This window comes from Tursiops truncatus, chromosome 7 (assembly GCF_011762595.2).
Source record: "Tursiops truncatus isolate mTurTru1 chromosome 7, mTurTru1.mat.Y, whole genome shotgun sequence".
In the NCBI taxonomy this organism is placed as follows: domain Eukaryota; kingdom Metazoa; phylum Chordata; class Mammalia; order Artiodactyla; family Delphinidae; genus Tursiops; species Tursiops truncatus.
The window spans coordinates 32,338,977-32,360,831 of record NC_047040.1 but is presented as its reverse complement, the minus strand read 5'-3'; the positions used below and the strand labels follow the sequence as shown (position 1 = coordinate 32,360,831).

The 21,855-nt window shown below is 35.8% G+C and overlaps 1 protein-coding gene across 5 annotated transcripts in view; it reads left to right on the top strand.

Moving 5' to 3' along the window:
• The window catches only part of CYP20A1 (cytochrome P450 family 20 subfamily A member 1), a 77,747-nt gene that overhangs the window by 54,316 nt on the left and 1,576 nt on the right, over positions 1–21,855 (top strand). For 4 of the 5 annotated variants that reach the window (XM_033859883.2, XM_019939090.3, XM_033859885.2 and 1 more), the window contains 3 exons: positions 739–803; positions 9,649–9,738; positions 9,888–20,222. In XM_033859883.2, coding sequence (XP_033715774.1) covers positions 739–803; positions 9,649–9,738; positions 9,888–10,038 — 306 coding nt within the window. In that variant the 3' untranslated portion in view covers positions 10,039–20,222. Of the gene's footprint in view, positions 1–738; positions 804–9,648; positions 9,739–9,887; positions 20,223–21,855 lie in introns of those variants that run through there. The other variant, XM_033859882.2, reaches the window with a different exon arrangement.

Below are 21,855 nucleotides of genomic sequence, written 5' to 3'. Positions count from 1 at the left end.
CATAGTATTGCATTGTATGAATGTACCGTAATTTATTTAAGCAGTCCCCATTGATGGAAATTTAGATTGACGTTAATTTTTTTCATTTTTACAAATTGTATACTTGTACTGGTATTGCGAGAGCCTTAGAAAAGGAGTTTGGGGGCCAAACAGCACATGTGTGTAAAATTTAAATTGCCCTCTACAAGGCAGTTTATACTTTGAGCAACAGTGTATGAGAATGTTTTTCCTTTCCATATTCTTACCACATCTGGATTTATGACTCTTATATGAAAAATTGTCTCTTAATTTACTTTCCCCTGATCATTGGAGAGATTGAACAGCTTTCCATATATATATTAACAGTTTGTATTTCCTTTAACTTCTTTCTAGTGAGTTTATATGTCTTTTTGTATATTATACATATTAATTCTGTCACTTATATGGCAAATTTTTTTTCCTGTCTTATTTATCTTCTGCTTGTTTTATGGTGTGTTTTTTGTTTTATTTTTACTGGATACAGGTTTTAAATTTTCATGTAGTGAAGTTTGTTATTCCTTTATGGCTTCGATATTTTGTGACATGCTCATCCTTCCCACTGTGAGATCACCAAAATAATGGCCTGTGTTTTCTTCTATTATTTTATTTTTTATTTTTTATTCACTATCTATATTAAAAGAGCATTTAGATAAGTTGGCTTTCTGGGCATCATTTTGTCTCTGTTAGACCTTGAATAACTAGAGTAATTTTTTTTTGCAGACCCTTGTCCTTTATGCCCTTGGAGTGGTGCTTCAGGATCCCAGTACTTGGCCATCACCATACAAGTATGAAATTTCTGTCATTGTCTTTGCAATTATTGATTTTTATGTATTTGCAAGTTTTGTGTTCCTTTTTAAGTTTTGAGGAGAAAATTCAATATGTAACAAGCATACAACAAAAGAAAGCCACTGCCTTCCCTGTGTATCTTCTGCTCACTGCTTTTTCTTTCATGAATCTACTGTCTGCTACCCTTTGTCTCTCCTATTACCACTTCTATCCTAAGATCTATTTAATTACTTAATCTCTACAATTATTCTTTAATTTCAATGGTATTTTGGAGTTATTTTACTGATAAGTGGGTATTTTTAAATTAATTACTTAATTTTATTTTTGGCTGTGTTGGGTCTTTGTTGCTGCACACGCGCTTTCTCTAGTTATGGCGAGTGGGTCTACTCTTTGTTCTGGTGCGCGGGCTTCTCATTACACTAGTTTCTCTTGTTGTAGAGCATGGGCTCTAGGCATGTGGGCTTCAGTAGTTGTGACACGTGAGCTCAGTAGTTGTGCCTTGTGGGTTCTAGAGCGCAGGCTCAGTAGTTGTGGTGCACAGGCTTAGTTGCTCTGCAGCATGTGGGATCTTCCCGTACCAGGTCTCGAACCCATGTCCCCTGCAATGGCAGGCGGATTCTCAACCACTGCACCACCAGGGAAGCCCTGGTAAGTGGGTATTGGTTGTGCAGTTTCTTTATTTTCCTTCTTTTGGTCTCAATTATTAAGCTCTTTTAGTCGAATGCAGAAAATAGGTGTTGTGTGTATATTGTTATGTGTGAGAACAGCAAGGCAGGGAAATGGTGAAGAATAAAGTTGATATTGTTTGCCTCTTAGGTAGGCATCTGGTAATCCACCTTAAAGAAATGGGTTAAGATTTACTGCCCTGAAGAAGGTTATTCATTGAGTTGATTGGGACTAAAAGCTGTGTGAAATGCAGGGGACAGAGTTGATGGCATGGTTGAAGTAGTAGAAAAACCTACTTCTGGAATATAAGGATGGGACATTTTCAGTGTTCCTATCATTTTAGTTTTTAATATTACAGTGACATTAAAGGAGAATCTATTAATAAATGAAATAGCAGTCCTTCAAAATCTTCTGTAAAAATGAAGTAAATTTTATATTCCAAGGGGCTTTTGTAGCAAAATTAAAGATATACATTGGTTTAAAAAAAGTATGCTTATAATTATAAAAAATGAAAATTTCAAATTTTAAAACCTTAAAAAAATTTCATGTGGAAAAATGCCAAGTTTTTGATAAACTTTAGGTATAATGCGAAAAGCATAAGAACTTTGCTGGAACTTTTGACACTATTCCTATCCTCAGAGCACTCAGAGAATCTAGATTACAGATTGAAAATACTGAAAGGAATATCTGCTAAAATGTGGAAATCATTTTTATGAATCAATTGCAGTCAAATTTAAGAAATATTATTAATAATGTTGTATACCAAGGAAAAGCTTTCTTAGGTTGTGCAGCTCATCACCCATCCCTTGTGAAAAGTCCATAGATTCATTTGTGTCAGCACCTTGAGAGGATCCTTGAGAGACTAATTCACAGTAGCAAAAATGTTCGTAGACTGAGATAGACCCTGTAGAGGTAATTGATTAATTATAGTTTAAATGTGTCACACAGAGGAAGATGAAGAGGTTGACTTTTTTCACTATATTTAATGCTCTTGAGGTCAACAGAGGATGTTGCATATCTTTTTATGGCTGAGTAGTATTCTATCTTATGGATGTGCAGGGTTTGTTCAACTTTACCCCACTGAAGGACATTTGGTTTGTTTGCAGTATTTTGCTTTTAGGAGTAAAGCTGTTATAAACATCTGTGTACAAGTTTGTTTGTTTTTTTTTTTGCTGGTATGCGGGCCTCTCACTGTTGTGGCGTCTCCTGTTGCGGAGCACAGGCTCCGGAAGCGCAGGCTCAGCGGCCATGGCTCACGGGCCCAGCCGCTCCACGGCATGTGGGATCCTCCCGGACCGGGGCACGAACCCGTGTCCCCTGCATCGGCAGGCGGACTCTCAACCACTGCGCCACCAGGGAAGCCCTGTATACAAGTTTTGTGTGAACATAGGGTTTCATTTTTTAGGATAAATGCCCAAGAGTACGATTGCTGGGTTATGTGGTTAGTGCATATTTAATTTTGCAAGAAACTGCCAGGCTATTTTTCTCAGATTCTTAGCAGCTGTGTTTTGAGAGATTCAGCTTCTCTGCAGCCTCAATAGCATTAACTATTGTCACTATTTTTTATTTTAATTGTTTTAATAGGTATGTGGTGATATTTCATTGTGGTTTTTATAAGTTTTTTTTGAGTGAGTAGCTGACATTACCTTATTCTCCCTATAGAAAAATGTCTAGATATGATTTATTTACAGAAATAAATGCATGGAAATACATTATTATTGTATTGGCAGTATCTCAGAGGAAGAAACCCTGGGTCAAATTCTATGACTTAAATGGATCATAATGTAAATATTACTCTATACCAAATAATGAAATATTATCAACTTTAAAAAAACAGACTGAAATAGAATTCTCAACTGAAAAGAATGAAGACATGACTTCCCTGGTGGCACAGTGGTTAAGAATCCGCCTGCCAATGCACAGGACATGGGTTCGATCCCTGGTCCAGGAAGATCCCATTTGCCATGGAGCAACTAAGCCTGTGTGCCACAACTACTGAGCCTGTGCTCTAGAGCCCGCGAGCCACAACTAGTGAAGCCACGTGCTGCAACTACTGAAGCCTGCGTGCCTAGAGCCCATGCTCCGCAACAAGAGAAGCCACTGCAATGAGAAGCCTGCGCACTGCAACAGAGAGTAGCTGCCACTCGCTGCAAGTAGAGAAAGCCCACATGCAGCAAGGAAGACCCAATGCAGCCAAAAATAAATAAATAAAATCAAAAAAAAAAAAAAAAAGAATGAAGACAAACATTCAGAAACCTCAGTATGGACTGGGACCAAGATAGTGACATAGCAGGCTTCTGAATTTCCTTCCTCACACAGATGCATTGAATGTACAGCTACACATGGAGCAATTCCCTCTGAGAAAAATCCAGGAGCTAGCTGAGTGACTCCTACACATTGAGCAAATGAGAAAATACCCACATTGAAACAGGTAGAAAAGAATGAGACACATTCTTGCCATAAACCCCACCCCCAGCCCAGTGCCATACAGTCAGGAGGGAACCCCCAAGTCCCAGCTTCTCCCTGCGGATTGAAGGCTTTGGACCACACATTTAGTGCCCTGGCTTTAAAGACTCCCACCTGAGGAGTGGGCTCCTAAAACATCTACCTCCGAAAACCATCTGGGCTTGCATTCATGAGTCCCACAGGACTGTAGCAAACAAAAGAAGCAGTTCTTAATGGGAGCACAAGCATTCATCATGGCTGTCCCCATAGGGTTCAGCATAGAGGGAACAGGAAAAAATACCTGTCTCCCAGTCTTTCTCTGAAGGAGGTTGACTACCTACTTTACAAGCTGCTGCCTGAAGGTCTAGCTTCTAATTGGCATGCGTCTGGGTATACTGGCTGTGATCCTCCCCGGACCCTGGGGGAGTCAGTGGACACACCTCCAACCTTCTCCTTCTGGTTCACTCCAACAATAAAACCAGGTCGCCAGCATCTCCCTTGCACAGACATCTAGTGTCCCAACTTTTATGGCTGCCATGCAAGGGAGGGATATGCCCTAAATCTCATAGCTCTGATAGCTAGTACATCTTGCATTCATAAGTCCTACGGGACTATAGCAAACAAAGAAGCATATGTTAATGGGCATGGAGGTATTTGTGGTTAGCACCCACCTTTCAGTGCAGAGCGAGCAGGCAAAAATGCCCATCTCCCAGTCTTTCTCTGGAAGGAGTTTGACTACATACCTCACAAGCTGTTGGCTGAAGGTCTGGCTTCTAATTACCACCATCCAGGTGTTGACTGTGATCTTCTGGACCCCAGAAGAGCTGATGGGTACTTTCCTCACCTTCTCCCCCCAACTTTACGCCAATATTGTAATGGTCGTGGGTAAATCACTTATAACTGTAGTATAAAGGTTAAAATACAAAAGTATTTAAATGCAATAATTTATTAATGATACACTGTATAAAAAGATGTAAAATGTGACATTAGAAACATAAAATATTGGGGGAAATGTGAAAATGTAGAGCTTTTCAATGCATTTGAAATTAAGTTGTTATCAGATTAAAATAGACAGTTATAACCATAATATATTTTATGTAATCATTCTTGTAACCACAAAGCAAAACCTATATAGTAAATACACAGTGTATAAAGAGAAAGGACTCAAAGCATCCCACTGTAGAAAATCATGAAATCACAGAGGAAGAAAGGAACAAAGGAACTACAAAACTGCTGGAAAACAGTTCACCAAATGGCATTAGTACATCCATACCTATTAATAGTTTCTTTAAACATAAATGGACTAAATTTTCCGATCAAAATACATAGGGTGGGCTTCCCTGGTGGCGCAGTGGTTGAGAGTCTGCGTGCCGACGCAGGGGACACAGGTTCGTGCCCCGGTCCGGGAAGATCCCTCATGCCGCAGAGCGGCTGGGCCCGTGAGCCATGGCCGCTGAGCCTGCACGTCCGGAACCTGTGCTCCGCAACGGGAGAGGCCACAACAGTGAGAGGCCTGCGTACTGCCAAAAAAATCAAAAACAACAAAAAACAAAACAAAACTGTATGATCATCTCAGTAGATACAGAAAAAGCTTTTGCCAAAAGTAAATATCTTTTCATGATTAAAAACTCAACAAATTAGGTATAGAAGGAATGTGCTTCAACATAATAAAGGCCATATATTGACATGCCTATAGCTAACAGCATACTCAAGGGTGAAATGATGAAAGGTCTTCCTCTAAGATCAGGAACAAGACAAGGATACCCACTCTCACCACTTTCATTCAACATGATATTAGAAGTCCTAGCCAGAGCAATTAGGAAAGAAAAGGAAATAAAATCAGAAAGGCAGAAGTAAAATTGCCTTTACTTGGAGATGACATGATATTATACATAGATAACCTTAAAGATTCCACCAAAAACTGTTAGAATTAATAAATGAATTCAGTAAAGTTTCATGATTCAAAACCAATATAAAAAAGTCAGTTGCTTTTCTATACACTGACAACAAATTATCAGAAAGAAAAGTTAAGACAGCAATCCCATTTACAATAGCATCAAAAATAGTAAAATACTTAGGATTAAATTCAAATAGATGAAAGATCTGTACTCTGAAAACTAAAATATTGATGAAAATAATAGAAGAAGACCCAAATAAATAGAAAGATAATCTGTGTTCATGGATTGGAAGAATTAATATTGTTAAAATGTCCCTACTAGACAAAGCAATTTACAGATTCAGTACAATCCCTGTCCAAATCCGAATGTCAATTTTTATAGAAATAGAATAAACAATCCTTAAATTCACAGAACCACTAAAGACCCAGAATAGCCAAAGCAATCTTGAGAAAAATGAACAAAGCTGGAGGCATCACACTTCCTGATTTCAAACTATGTTACCAAGCTTTAGTAACCAAAACAACATGGTAGTGCACTTTAAATATATTACAGTTTTGCAGTTATAAATCAATAAAGCTGAAAAACTTTAGATTAAAAAATCCTTCAGCATTTGAGGCCAAATTATCTATTTTTCATTTTCATTTTATTTTTAATCCTTAAAATTGTGAGGTATTTCATAAAATAGTTGGACGTCTGTATGTCTTCTTTGGAGAAATGTCTATTTAAATCTTCTGCCCATTTTTTGATTGGGTTGTTTCTCTTTCTGATATTGAGCTGCATGAGCTGTTTGTATATTTTGGAGATTAATCCCTTGTTGGTCACATCATTTGCAAATATTTTCTTCCATTCTGTGGGTTGTCTTTTCATTTTGTTTATGGTTTCCTTTTTTCTGCAAAAGCTTTTAAGTTTAATTAAGTCCCATTTGTTAGTTTTTGTTTTTATTTTCATTACTCTAGGAGGTGGAGCCAAAAAGATATTGCTGTGATTTATGTCAAGGAGTGTTCTGCCTATGTTTTCCTCTAAGAGTTTTATGGTATCTGGTTTTACATTTAGGTCTTTAATCCATTTTGAATTTATTTTTGTGTATGGTGGTAGAGAAGGTTTAAATTTCATTCTTTTACACGTAGCTGTCCAGTTTTCCCAGCACCACTTGTTGAAGAGACTGTCTCTTCTCCATTGTATATTCTTGCCTCCTTTGTCATAGATTAATTGACCATAGGTGCTCAGGTTTATTTCTGGGCTTTCTATCCTGTCCCATTGCTCTCCAGGTCTGTCTTTGTGCCAGTACCATACTGTTTTGCTTACTGTAGCTTTATAGTCAGAGGTCAGGGAACCTGATTCCTCCAGCTCCATTTTTCTTTCTCAAGATCGCTTTGGCTATCTGGGGTCTTTTGTGTTTCCATACAAATTAAAAATTTTTTTGTTCTGTGTATGCAAAAAATACCATTGGTAATTTGATAGGGATTGCATTGAATCTGTAGATTACCTTGTGTAGTATAATCATTTTGACAATATTGATTCTTTCAATCCAAGAATGTGGTATATCCATCTGTTTGTGTCATCTTCAGTTTCTTTCATCAGCATCTTATAGTCATTGGAGTACAGGTCTTTTGCCTCCTTAGATAGGTTTATTCCAAGGTATTTTATTCTTTTTGATGCAATGGTAAATGGAATTGTTTACTTAATTTCTCTTTCTGATCTTTCGTTGTTAGTGAAGATGACTAAAAAGCACTTGAAAATATGCTCAACATAGCTAATTATTAGAGAAATGGAAATCAAAACTACAATGAGGTATTACCTCACACCGGTCAGAATGGCCATCATCAAAAGTCTCCAAACAATAAATGCTGGAGAAGGTGTGGAGAGAAAGGAACCCTCCCACACTGTTGATGGAAATGTAAATTAGTGCAGCCACTATGAAGAACAGTATGGGGATTCCTTAAAACCTAAAAATAGGGTTGCCATATGAGCCAGCAATACCACTCCTAGGCATATATCCGGAGAAAACCATAATTCGAAAAGATACATACACCCCAGTGTTCATTGTAGCACTGTTTACAGTAGCCAAGACATGGAAGCAAGGTAAGTATCCCTTGACAGAGGAATGGATAAAGAAGATGTGTTACATATATACAATGGAATATTACTCAGCCATAAAAAAAAAAGTCTGAAATAATGCCATTTGCAGCAACATGAAAGGACCTAGAGATTATCATACTAAATAAAGTAAGTCAGACAGAGAAAGATAAATATCATATGATATCACTTATATGTGGAATCTAAAAGAGTGATACAAGTGAACTTTTTTACAACACAGAAACAGACTCACAGACTTAGAAAACAAACTTAGGGTTACTAAAGGGGAAAGGTGCGGGGCGGAGGGATAAACTAGGAGGTTGGGATTAACATATACAGACTACTGTATGTAAAATAGATAATTAACAAGAACTTACTGTATAGCATGGGAAACTCTAATCAATATTCTGTAGTAACCTATATGGGAAAGGATTCTAAAAAAATAGATATATGTGTATGTATAACTGAATCACTTTGCTGTACACTTGAATTGAACACAACATTGTAAATCAACTGTACTCCAATATAAAATAAAGATTAAAAAAAGTAGTTGGAAAAATCAAGTTTGATTCCCTTTTAATCTGGAAACATAGGTATCTTGAAGTAAACATTTAGGGTCTTAATTTTCAAGATAGTTTACAAAAGGAAAGGCTGATTAAATTTGATATAGTTTTTTATATGGACTGTAATATAAATATAGTATATTCCAAAAGTGAAAGGTAATTTACACTTTTTAAAAAGGGCAATGAAAGCAGGATTCTTTTTCTTTTTCTCAGAGTTTAGATCTTTTAAAAACACTTGTTTTTGAGGGGAATTTTTATGCTCCTTGGTGGGTGGGTTGTTTTCGTTTAATATATCCATTTCCTCATTGACTTTTTTTTTTAAACATCTTTATTAGAGTGTTATTGCTCCCATTGACTTTTTACAGAGTAAACTTCTGTACAATAAAAGATCCTTCTTAGCCTCTTCATTTCCCTCACTTATTAATAAGTCTGGGTCTCATTTAATTGATTAATAGAAATTGTAGTCTGGTGTCTCCAGACTAAATTTATTTATCCTTAAATTTATCCTTAATTTATCCTTAAATTATTTATCCTTAAATCTCATAAATTTATCCTTAAATCTCATAAATGATGTAGTTGCATGTTACAGTTTCATTCCTCGATGATTCTAGAGAAATGTATTTTGCATCTATTCTTTAGAAGTAGGGGTTTCCCTGGTGGTGCAATGATTAAGAATATGCCTGCCAATGCAGGGGACACGGGTTCAATCCCTGGTCCTGAAGATCCCACATGCCGCAGAGCAACTAAGCGTGTGCACAACTACTGAGCCTGCACTCTAGAGCCCGCGAGCCACAACTACTGAGCCTGCGTACTGCCACTACTGAAGCCCGTGCGCCTCGAGCCCGTGTTTCGCAACAAGAGAAGCCACCTCAATGAGAAGCTTCCGCACCACAGTGAAGAGTAGCCCTCGCTCGCTGCAACTAGAGAAGGCCTGCTCACAGCAAGGAAGACCCAGTGCAGCCAAAAAATAAATAAATAAATAAATAAATAAAATAGAAGTAATAAAAGTAAGCAAAAAAAGATGTAATATATGTTCAATAGTTTGGGAACATAAAAGGTCAAATTTAAATATAATGTGAGAGCAGTTTCTATCTTCAGTAGTTTTAAAACTTTATTACATACCCGTGTTCTTATAGTGTAAATACGTACCATGCCAGTGGAACTCTATTGTGATCAGGCCCAAATCTTCTTTTTAGGTTTGATCCAGAGCGGTTTGATGATGAATCGGTAATGAAGACTTTCTCCTTGCTTGGATTCTCAGGCACACAGGAATGCCCAGAGCTGAGGTGAGATGATAGAGAAACGAAAAGGAAAGGAAAGATGCTAGACTTTGTACTTATAATTTTGTTTATCACTGTTGATGAGAATGAACAATCTATATAGTTAAAGTATAGTTGTTAATCTTTAGTAACCAGTTGACTTTCTTCCTGACTAGGTTTGCATATATGGTAACCACAGTACTTTTGAGTGTACTGGTGAGGAGACTGCACCTACTTTCTGTGGAGGGACAAGTTATTGAAACTAAGTATGAACTCGTAACATCATCCAAGGAGGAAGCTTGGATCACTGTTTCAAAGAGATATTAAAATTGTATACACTTAACTTTGTTGAGGGAAATGACCATTTAGAAAATATGTATTGAATCCTTTTATAAGCCAAGCATCATTGTATAATATAAACACCTATTAGTACTTCATCATGTAAATTTGAATTTTTGTATATCAGAGTTTCTTAGTGCATTATATACTTTTATACTTATTGCATTATTATAGTGATAATTTTAATGGGAGGACTTCTACTTTTAACTTTTGTTTTATCAGTTTCTATGTCATTGTTTTCATATTCTTAGCCTTAGTTTGATCTCTAAAATTAATATTCTTGAAGAGAAATTATTTTTCACAATAATGTTTTTTAAATATTCATAAAAGAGAAAAATAACTCATTTTCACACTTTTAGTAAATCCTCTTAAAGGGGACTTTACATAAAAAGGAGAAGAAAAAAAGGACTTTATATAATTTTATTTATTGGATTAATATTTTTATTTTCTGAGTATAAATTAGTTTGTGTTTAATCATTGTTATTAGGTTTGAGTAATTCAGTGAATAACATACCTTGTATTTGCTTGTATGCCTTCCCAGACAACAGTGTTTATTTCATGACTTATACATTGCTCATCATTTTGAACAGTTCTGAATCATTTGGAAAATAATACAGTTAGTTCTGAATGTGTTTTGAAGTGGTGTCCTTCCTAAGTAGCAAACTAAGAGTAAGGCTTGTCTGTCCTTTTTTTGCTGGAAATTGTAGTAGCACTCTATTACTCCACTAATCATCATTTGTGTAAAAAAAAATTCCTGAATTTATTTATTATTATGTCATATCCTAACCATAAGAAATGAGAGAGCATTAACTAAAAACTGAAACCAAATTTAAAAGAAAGAAAACAAAGATGGGTCGAAAATAATTGCAAAATATATGACAGAAAGGGATAATATCCATATTACATATAAAGAGGTCAAACATTGTTAAGAAAACATACAGTAGATAAATAGACAAAACAGCTTTTATAAGGGGAAACAGCTAATAAACTTTTAGAAAAATGATCAGTCTAACTAGTAAGCAAAGAAATATTGGGGCTTTTTCAAAAATAAGTATCTTTCAAATTTACATTTTAGTACTGGTAACTTTTATATTTAATGCTTTTTTATTGACAGCATTGTATTTTAGTTTGCTTTCTTTGGTTACACTGTTCTTGAAGAACTCTTTTTTTAAAATATGTTTTTTTAAAGATAAAAGGAGATATGAAGGAAGTATGCCAAGTGCTGATAGAGAGGAAAGGAAGAATAGTGATAAATGTTTGCAGATGGGCTTGTTTTTGACACTGCTGAATTTCTCTTGTAATTTTAGTTTCAAGAATGTACCCTAGTTATTAATTGAGTTATTTTATGTTGTGTTTATGGTTATATAGCTAACATTTTAGACCTAGTAATAAGTAGTTAAACATAGAAACTAAGTAACTAGATGCAGCCTTTATTTCTGACAAAAACATTTAATTTATGGAATAATTTAAATTCTGAAACTTTAAGTGAAATGTATTCTTAGTTCCTAGCATCATGTTTCTACAAAGGCATGTTGTTACATTTATTCCCTGTCGCCTATCATATTCTATGGTTTTGCGTATAAAGAGCATCTTCCTTTGTTATCCAAGTACCTTAATTGGTTTGGAAACTGGCACTGGAAGGTTAGAGTAGCCAGTTGATATGTAAACTGAGTGTCAGTAAAATCAGGTGAGATCAGTGGAATTTTAAAGCAAGTGCGACCTGATTAGCCATGATCAAGGCAAAAACAGAACCAGAGTCAGGGTGTTGGCATGTTGCCAGTAAGTGAGACAATGTATAATAATGATGGAATCGAGGAAAATAGAGCATAGAAGAATCAGGTAAATAAGCATATTTTATCCAGAGTTACATAAATAACTTGAAACATTAAAAATAAGTCATTTTTCTAGAGGATTTTTAAAAAATAAAAATTACTGTTAATCATATGTAAAATAAGTTATCCATTCACTGTTGTTCTTATGTGGCCCTCTGTATTTGTCAAATGACCTAAATTTTAGTAGCCTCAGTGTTACTGATGGCTCGTAGCATGGCTCTAGCAGGACTCTTTAAGTTTTATAGCTTTCTGGCTTTTTAAAAACTATTTCTTCACTGATTTTGATCTACATTCTTTTTGATAGTTCAGAAGTTTATTGTTAAAAACATCAACACAACACATTTTTTATGGAATGAAAGGGCTCTTCCACACTTTGTGCTAATAAAATTCAAAACAATTAATTCTGTGCATATGTTTGGGAAAAATGAAAAACTCACATGCTGTTTGGCCCACAAATGTGCAGTTTCATTTTTTTATATAAATAGATTCTATCTTATTTATAGACTATCAAAATTTATTTGTTCTCTTTATATTAAAATAGTGTGTATTTTAAAGACAAAATGCTCTATTTTTTTATTAGAAAATTATATGGGTTTATTGTAGAAAAATCTAGGAAACATAGAAGCACAAAAATAGGAAACTCCATCACCACTATTTGAACTTAACCAGTGTTAAGCTTCTGAGGTGGATCCTCTACACTTTAATCCACATGTAATTTTTACAGACATATTATACACAATGTTCTCTTCATTTAATATGTTATGAACCAGTAGTGTTTTCCACAGCTGGAACATTACTATTCTTCTCACTCAGAATGTAAGCACAGACTTGTCAGTCGTTTTCTCTGCCTCTTTCCCTTCTCAAATATTGTTATTCTTTTCAACTTTAAAAATGGCCTTAGTTCTCCATCTATTCTATCAAAACAGTTATATATTAGTAGAACCAAGTTGCTAAAGTCATAGCATAATCTAGGTGTTACAATGAGCATTTAAGAAATGAAATTATTCCATTATCCTAAGAAAAATCTTCAATATAATTAAGGGATAATTGGGATAGCATAGTATATAATATATAATTGGGATAGCATTTCATCTTTTAAGAGGACATTTTAAGAATCTTTGTTGTTGTTTTTGGTCTCTGGGGGAAACAGATTAAAATTCTTCCCTGAAGACATGTTTATTTTTTTCTCCAGACCCATAAAAAGTACTGTTACCCTTTATAAAATGTACCTTTTTTTCACATGCGGTTATGTTGACACATTGAAAACTGCTTAAAAACACATAATTCTACTGAGTGTGTAACAGTGAAGACATGGCCGGTAGAATCAAGGAGTCATTTAGTAGCTGTGAGAAGACAGCTGCGAGAGAAATGGACACTATTTTCAAGGGTGGGTTTTTATATTGTCAACAAGTTGATGCTAACGACCTTATTTTTCTTCTTAGCCAGTCCTATGCCTGTTTCCTGAGTTCCTAAGACCAATGATGAAGGTAGAAGGGGAGGAGTTGGGGGAAGGGAGGCAGTGACAACAAAGCAGTTGCTGTTATTGCAGAAGTCAGAAAATCAGCATGGCCAGAAAGGCTGGATACTGTGTTGCTTTGAGCGTTGTCAGTGATCTGCACTGATAAAAAGGAGTGAGACTGAAACTTGCCAAAGTAGAACAAGGGACTGGAATGAGCATTTGTTACACACCAAATTCTTTATATACTCATCTCATTTAGTCCTTAGAAAGTAATAGTAGGTACAGGTAGGACTAACTAAAATAGTTCTTCATTCCTGCTAGAATAAATACTGTAAATAAAGACAGCAGATACTAGCTAAGAAACAGTAAAAGATCTAAACTTCAGATTATCTTAATAGCTTCAGTGGGGTTTAGTGGGGTTTTGTTCTTATTTAAGAGAGAACCAAGCAATAGTTTCAAATGATGTACAGTTCGTAATAGCTAAAGAAAATGATTAAGAGAGTAATGTAACAGCAGTATTAAAAGAAATCTCAAAGGAAACTAAATATTGCCAACTCAGCTGCCACTTGTACAACTGTTTTAAGTTTTTTCCTGTTCCCACATACGTATATTTTTACCTATTGCAATCAGAACAATTTGATCTACTTTTCCTTTAATGCATTTCAGACATTTTCTTTTGTTACTTCAATTTTGTAAGGTCTTATTTTGGGGTGGGAGTAGACTTTTAGAATACAATAGAAATCAATTTCATGTTTGATTTATAGAATTTTATGACACTGAGTGAATGGATAATTGTAAAATTTGAGCTGGGAGCCATTTTGTAAAATATCCAGACAGTAAACAAAAGGCAGGAAATGACATTCCTTCTTCCAGTTGGCTTCCCATTCAGTCAGTTTACAGTTTGGTGGCTGTCTTTCTACAGATTGGGAATGGATCTTGTTATAGCATGGATAAACTGCCGGGAGCAAATAAGTCACAAATAATCCTGTTTGGTAGTTTTTTTAAAATCTACATTTATATACATCTAAAATACTTGCAAATTCTTGTTTTAATTTTTAACACATGATAGTAGAGAATGAAACTTATTTTGTAACTGTATTATAAAGTTGTAATGTGCCTGTCTCCAAAAAGGCAATCAGTAAATATTTTTGAATAAATGAATGAAATCTTCATTGAGGTTTTCTCTGCATATAGAATAAAGGAGATTATTGAAGTTACTTAATAGTTGAAAAAGATTTCCAGATAGCCAAACTACCTCTAATGCTAACAGCACTTTGTAATATGCTAAGTACCCCATTGCTGGAAGTATTTAAGATGTTGTATGGACATCTTTCAGTGATGCCTGTATTAGGTGTGAACATAGGTTTATAATAGCCTATAGTTCTACAAAATATCAACCAAAATAGTCGGTAAGCAAGTAGTCCTTTGTTCCTTCTATATCTTATCACTAGGTCATCATTAAAACTAGGAAATGTTTAAGGATCAAAGTTTTTTTATTAGGTTAACAACAGCATTATTTCCCAAAGTGTGTTTCATGGTACCCTATCCTATGAGATACTCTGAGAAAAAGTTTCCTCGATCATATTCATTCTGTTTATATACATATATTCTTTCTCAGAACGAATATTAATATATTGGAAGAACTGAGAAGTTCTACTGTAAGGAAACCTATTTTAACTTGGTGTAACACTGAGTGTTCCAAATGTATTTGATGAAGGTACCCCTTTTTCAAGTTATACCTATTATCCTGAAAAACCAGTGTTTCATGGAGATACAGTGTTCAGTAGATCTATAGATGTCGTGTCCAGAATGATCTACAGACAAAAGGAGTCTAAAGGAACATCTGTCTTAGGTAGTTCTTTAACCTATGCATGGTCCAGAGATTCTCCAGACTAGGAGTGACCATATTAGAACCAAGGCACCTGAATTCCATGTTCTCTCACTCCCTCACCTCCTCCTCTTTTCCCTGTCAGAGGACAGAGCCCTCTTACTCTCCTGACTCTCTCCGTCTCCTGACTTCCATTTCTGTCCAAAGAAATGTGACCCATTTAGTTAGGCAACACTTTTTTATTGGTCACTTAATGTGTGTCAGATCTTATTGCAGACGCTGGGGATATAGCACTGAGCCAAACAGACATGGAATTTACTGTGTTCTCTCTCTTCTGTGCTTCACCCCAGGAGGAAGAACCCCAGTCTCATGTGCCAAAGCTTAACTTTCTGGCACTTGAGCTCTCTAGGTCCTGGGTTTGGAAGCAACTCAAGGACCCTTTAGGTTAGTGGCTGAAAGGGACAAAGGAAGAAACTTGTAGTTGACTACATGACAGAGAACAGAAGGCTTCAGTTACAGGCTGTAGAGGTGCAAGAAGCACAAGGAACCGTTGGGAGTCAAGCCATTATTTTTGTTACTTTAAGTTTATGAGCAAGAGAATTAAACTACGTATCTTATCAAGGAAAACTGTCAACATTGATGCTGAATAGAAATCCTGGAGATTGTTCAGAGTGAGATGAAACAAAGCTAGGAATTGGTTTGACTAGGTTAAAGAGCAATATTGATTGTAGTCATTTGTATGAATTGTTCAATTATACTGCAGCACTAGGTGTGTTCATCTTTCATGATTTGTTGCTATGTTGCAAGGTCAGCAGCTAATAGATAATTGATTTTTAGAGCTTAAAAGGACCTTGTAGAGATTATATGGCTTAGCCTGCTCACAATTTAAAATTTTAGAGGGGGAAATCTAGGGCCTCTGGGAGTAGAAGAGCAACATTATTTGGCTTTCATTTTGGATTTTCTCATAGTCTTCCAAAGATAGGTGCTTAAGTCAATGCTGTTATTATAGTCATAGGATTTTGTTAAGCTTCCAAGGAAGTGTAGATTCAAAGGGAATTGGAAAACATTTGTTTAATATTCTTGATACAGAGTCTTTGAGGGAGATGCAAATGTGTTTTGAATGTTAAATTTACTTAGATTTAAAAATACATATCTTCAAGCGCAGTTGCCATGACAACCTTTCTTAATGTGTGTATAAAATTTATGTCTGTCTCTGAGGTTTTCATCTTTCTCAATACAGGGTTTAATCACAAGAATTGGGCACTGTGGTGTATTTCTATCTAGATGGTGCCCTGTGGGAATTATGTAATTTTGAGAAATGCAAATCAAGCATCAGAGCAGTTCTGTAGCATGGTGATCCCACCAAGGTAAATGTCATCTTGTTCTCTCCATGATCAGAGATTGATCTGGCTTCAAACCCAAGGTGAAATTCTGGATTGAAATAGAACCATGAGTCTGTTCTGAGTTTCTGTTTTTTTCATATTTAGAGGATTTGTAGGAGGTTTGGGAAATTTTGGACTAAATCTCTTGGATAGCCCCCAAACTGATCCAGTCTCCTTGGGATCATCTAAATCTAATCCATAGTATAGGTTGACTCAGAACCACAAGAGACAGCTCTACAATGGCCAGCCATGTGCACAGAGACACCCCAGAGACTCCTTCTAGCCTGAACTCCAATCCAGCAATCCTAGAGAGATACCATTATCAGACCTCTTCACTTACTTTTACCTCACTTCATATGCACTTGTCTGTCAGTCTCTCTTTTGCACGTCAGGGGCCAGGAGAAGAATACTAGGATTTTGGACACCCAAAGTTTAGGAAGAAGGAATTCTCATCCTCAATTCTGGAAATATGAATTTATTAAGCAGTGGAATAAGGGGGTAGTCACTGGTACCTTCTGGTAACTATGACTTGAATTTGAGAACTCAACATGGCTGCCTGAGATTTTGAGATGCTTGCTAAAGAGCTATGTTTGTGTTTTATATTTTAGTTCCTCTGTGGTATAGTAAAAAATAATAATAATAAATTTTTTTTTGCAATTTAAGAACCCCTGAAGGTAATTAAGTTGAGATTAGAAGTATGATCTACTAACGTGCTAGCTTTGAATTTACTTTAGTCTTAATAGACTTTGTAAAACTATGTTACATTTAAGAGACTCCACGGATATGTTCTAATCCAATAGCCTTATAAAAGGGGGAAATGAAAGCTGAGAGAACTTATTTTATATGAGAATTTGCCCAGGCTAGCACAATTTTTTTTCCCCCAAACTTGTTCAGAATGTGATTTCCTTTTGGTTTCATATTATTCTCTAAAGGATGAATTTAAAACCAAGGAAAGGCCCCCCTAAGCAAAAAGAACTGCCTAAGTTACTATACTATGCTATTGATAACTGGAAGAAATAGGATAATAGTCTCCTAAAAACAAACACTTGAAAAGAGATGTCCCATCTATGATGGGACATGCTATGATGTTTATAAAGGTTTGGGGGCTTATTTTTATTGTAAGAGGCACAATCAGGGCCAACTACATAATTTGTATGCCCAGTGCAAAATGAAAATATGGGGTCTTAGCTGGGGATGAAGTCAGTCTCCCCCCTTCCCACCGTTGGGTCTGCTCTTTTAACCTATGGTTGATGAGAGACCTCCCTCCCCACCCCACCCCCAAGGGATTGAAGTCTCCATGCTGGGACAATGTTGTTTACCTGGATCAGGGGTAGGCAGAGGAGCCCCGCCCAGTTACCTGGTGAACATGCTGTGGTGTGGCCAGCCCAAAGCAGAGATGACTTCTTCCTTGCCCTGCCTCAAGATGCTGCAGAGCAAACTGCTGGCTAGACTCCAGCCCTCCCCACACCTGCTCCCAGGCCCCCACTGGAGGGTGACGTGGCAGAAAGTGGGCCTCCCTCATCAACTCTCCTCCTGATGCAATCTTACTGCTGCTCTGGGTGGAAGGCAGCAGTGGTAATGGGCAGGGATGGTTAGAGGGAGGCCAGGCAGGGTGCAGGGCACCGGGGAGCAGGAAGCTGGTAACTGAGAACATGCCTAGGGAGGCAGGGAAGTAAACTGTAAGCCCCGGGCGTATACTCCAGGGTCCCATTGGACTTCACTTACAAAATACAAATTCACAAATAAAATTTGAGAATTTCACTGCAGTGCCTTCAAAGTGTTATACCCCAACATAGGGTCCTTCTGAGGTGTGGGCTTCTGTGGGACTGCACTGGTTGCAGCCCATGAAGCTAGCCCTGGACACATCTAGCCTTACACAGCATGGTGCTGTGACTCAGTGGTTTTTGAGGGCTGTACCTCCTGGTTGTATGCTAGTTGTCCTGGCAAATACCCATAAATGTCTTTTTCATGATTTATCATCAAGCGATTTAAAACTCTCTAGGATGTCTTAAAATTATTTACAAAATAGGCAACAAATAGATGCCAAACTTAAAAGCAATTTCATAATACAGATTTTTATTAAAGTTGCAAAAGTGATACAGTACACTATAAGTCTCTTATCTGAAGCCCCATTTCACTGATGGAGCTCTTACTTTCCTGTATTTTAATAATTGCCAAACATTTTCTGCTGGAAGGTAAAATGGGATTTTTCCCTGAAATATCATTATAAAACCCTATGAAATATTTCAGTGATATGAGTCATTCACTTATTCATATGGTTGGACATCTAGATAATAGAAATCTGTGAGAAATATATTATTAATTCCTGTGGAGGAGGAAGGAAGAAATCCTACTGATGTATTTTAAGTGTAGTTAAATTCAGTATTCCTTGCCATTTTAAAATACCAAAGTTATTCTCTTCTGCTCCTTTCTTTCCAAGAGGCTACATAAAATTACTTTGACAAGGAAAATCATGAGTCACTTTTTTTGCTGTTAACCTCTTCTACATTCCATTTCATGAACATAGCAATCGGTGGTCAATGATATTCTTAGCAACCTTGTACTATACAAGTGAGACTTACTACCATATACCATGATGTTTAGTTAGCAATTTTGTCAAAGTATAACCTCTTTGTTTGCAATATTACTGAAACTGATAAGGAACAGATTGTTATAAAAAAAAGTTAGCAGCTTTGAAAATCATACATGCTGCAGTGAATATTCAGCATACAGGTTCTAATGGTATTAAAGCATAATCAGAAAAACTGGCATATTTCAAACTCTTAGCAATTCATGTTATTAAGTGAAGGTCAATATAGCTGTCAGTAATAAAAACCTAGTTAGTACATTTTGAGGCTTGATGCTCTACAAAACCTTTAACATAATTTAAGACAAAGTGTGAACAAAAGTAGCTAATTTTAGAAATCCAATTTTTGTGAACTGATTGGTGATCTCTCTGCTGTGGGAAAGAATGATCTGTTTTATGCTTTAGCTCTGAAATTCACTGTTTTTGTGGGGGAGGGATATGTAAAACCAATTTTAGTAGAAACTTAAAGAACTGAGGACTTTTTATTTTCAAAACCATATGCCTTTCAAGATAAATTATCTACCCCATTGGTTATGTCTATACACAGAGATACGTTGTCATGAAGAATTTCAGGTTTATATTGTCCACTCTCATGGTTTGATGGAAAAACCTTTTTCCTCTTTTCACTTTTCACGGGAAAGGGAGCTATTTTGTTGTCTCTTACAGGAAACTATTATAGATTCTAAATATTTAAATACAATCCTTCCAGGTTGTATCTTGGGTATATGTTATTTTCTCTCCTTTCAAGAGTAATTTCTTCTTGAAAAATGCTTTTTATTGGGTATTGGTTAGTATGAGGGGATTATTGTTGATTTTGTTAGATGTGCAACAATATTGTGGTTATGTGGCAAAATATCCTTGTTTTTTAGAGATATATAATAAAGTAGGGGTTAAATGTCATGATTATTGTAATTTTCTTTAAAATTCTGTATCATAAGAATAATATAAGGTAAAATAGAAGCCATTGTTGCATCTAATCAGTGGATGTTTGTGTATTCATTACACCATTCTCCGTACTGTATGTTTGTAATTTCCATAATAAAGAGACAAAAAAATGACTTTCAATAAAAATGAAAAAAATATGTATGAGACTTGTGGACTCCTGACTTCCTGAAAATGGGAGGGGATTTTTTTCTTACAGACTAATTTTGGAGGATTCTTTGTATTCTTTCCAGTCATTTTAAACTTATTTCTTAAAATGTGTATTCATACAGCTATAAAGCATGGAATGCTCTATTGCACAGTAAAGCTTTTTTTTTAGTAGTTTGGTACATTTTTAACCATTAAATAAGTATCCCTAAAATTGAGACCAAGGTTTATATCACTAAAACTGAAACCAAAGTTTCAGATGATAAAGTGTGCCTAAAAATATAAGGCTTAGATCCCAGTCATTTATCTTCTGATCACATACAGAAAATTTGTTTCAAAAATTTAATATATACACATTATATGCACTTGGTATTAAAATTTCCTGGTAGTCTTAAATTTGATTAAAACCCCAAAATGTGTATGAAAATATTAATCACTGATAATTATTTTTCTTGTTTGGGGTAAGAATAGGAACTAAGTTAACCATGTCATTGCTTGAGTAAAACACTCTGTTTGCATTTCTCCTGATTACTACTGTGTAATATCTCAAACAGGGAACTTAACTGCTTAAAAGGAATTCTTTTAAATTTCATTGAAATATATATTCATTCGTTGAACTGTGTATGTACATATATATCCAACTTGGTATTGCCTGATAAAATCATATAGCAGCCAGAAAACTAGTTTTGAGATCCTCAAGGTAAAGAAAACAGTCCCAAGTATCTTCATGAAGAAGGATGACATTCTTATAGTTTCTTATTTAATAGTTTCCAAGCATTTAATGTAAAACCAGGAAAAGGGATAAATATTACAGAAAGTGCCGTGTGGAAATGAAACACATGGTATTCTTTAGGTGCCATAGATATTATTCTCTAATAAATTTTTTAAATGTATGAGAAAATACAGTAATATTAACTACTAATTAATACTCAATGTTAAGGATTTTAAACCTGATAGGTTGATGTCATTTAAAAGAGAGACTGAAAATTTGGAGGCAAAGAGTTAATGATGAAAATAATGTGTTTTTTTTTTTTTTGTATTCTTTTTGGTGATAGCTCTTCTGACAGGTGTGAGGTGATGTCTCGTTTCCCTGATGATTAGTGATGTTGAGCATCTTTTTTTCCTTTTTTTAATGTTTATTTATTTATTTTGGCTGTGCCAGGTCTTAGCACACAGGATCTTTAGTTGCAGCATGCGGACTTCTTAGTTGGATCATGTGGTCTTATTGCGGTATGCACGTGGGATCTAGTTCCCCGACCAGGGATGGAACCCAGGCCCCCTGCATTGGGAGCATGGAGTCTTACCCACTGGACCACCAGGGAAGTCCCTGAAAACAATGTTTATGATGAATTATCATGTCAGTGTGTGCAGGAAGAGTCTGGGCAGAAAGTCTGAAGTGAATCGGTATGTCTTCTAGCTATCATAAGACAAGCAATGTAAACAATTCAGTTAAGCAACATTTATTTCTTTAGAGCCCATAATATTAGGCAATATATGCTTTACCTTAATTTCCTCATTTAAGTATAGAGTTGCTAGGATGAGATACATCAGGGGAATTCCACAGTATCTTTATTTCAGCTGAAGAATTTGACACTTTCTCACCAGCCATGTGACTATGATGATGAAAT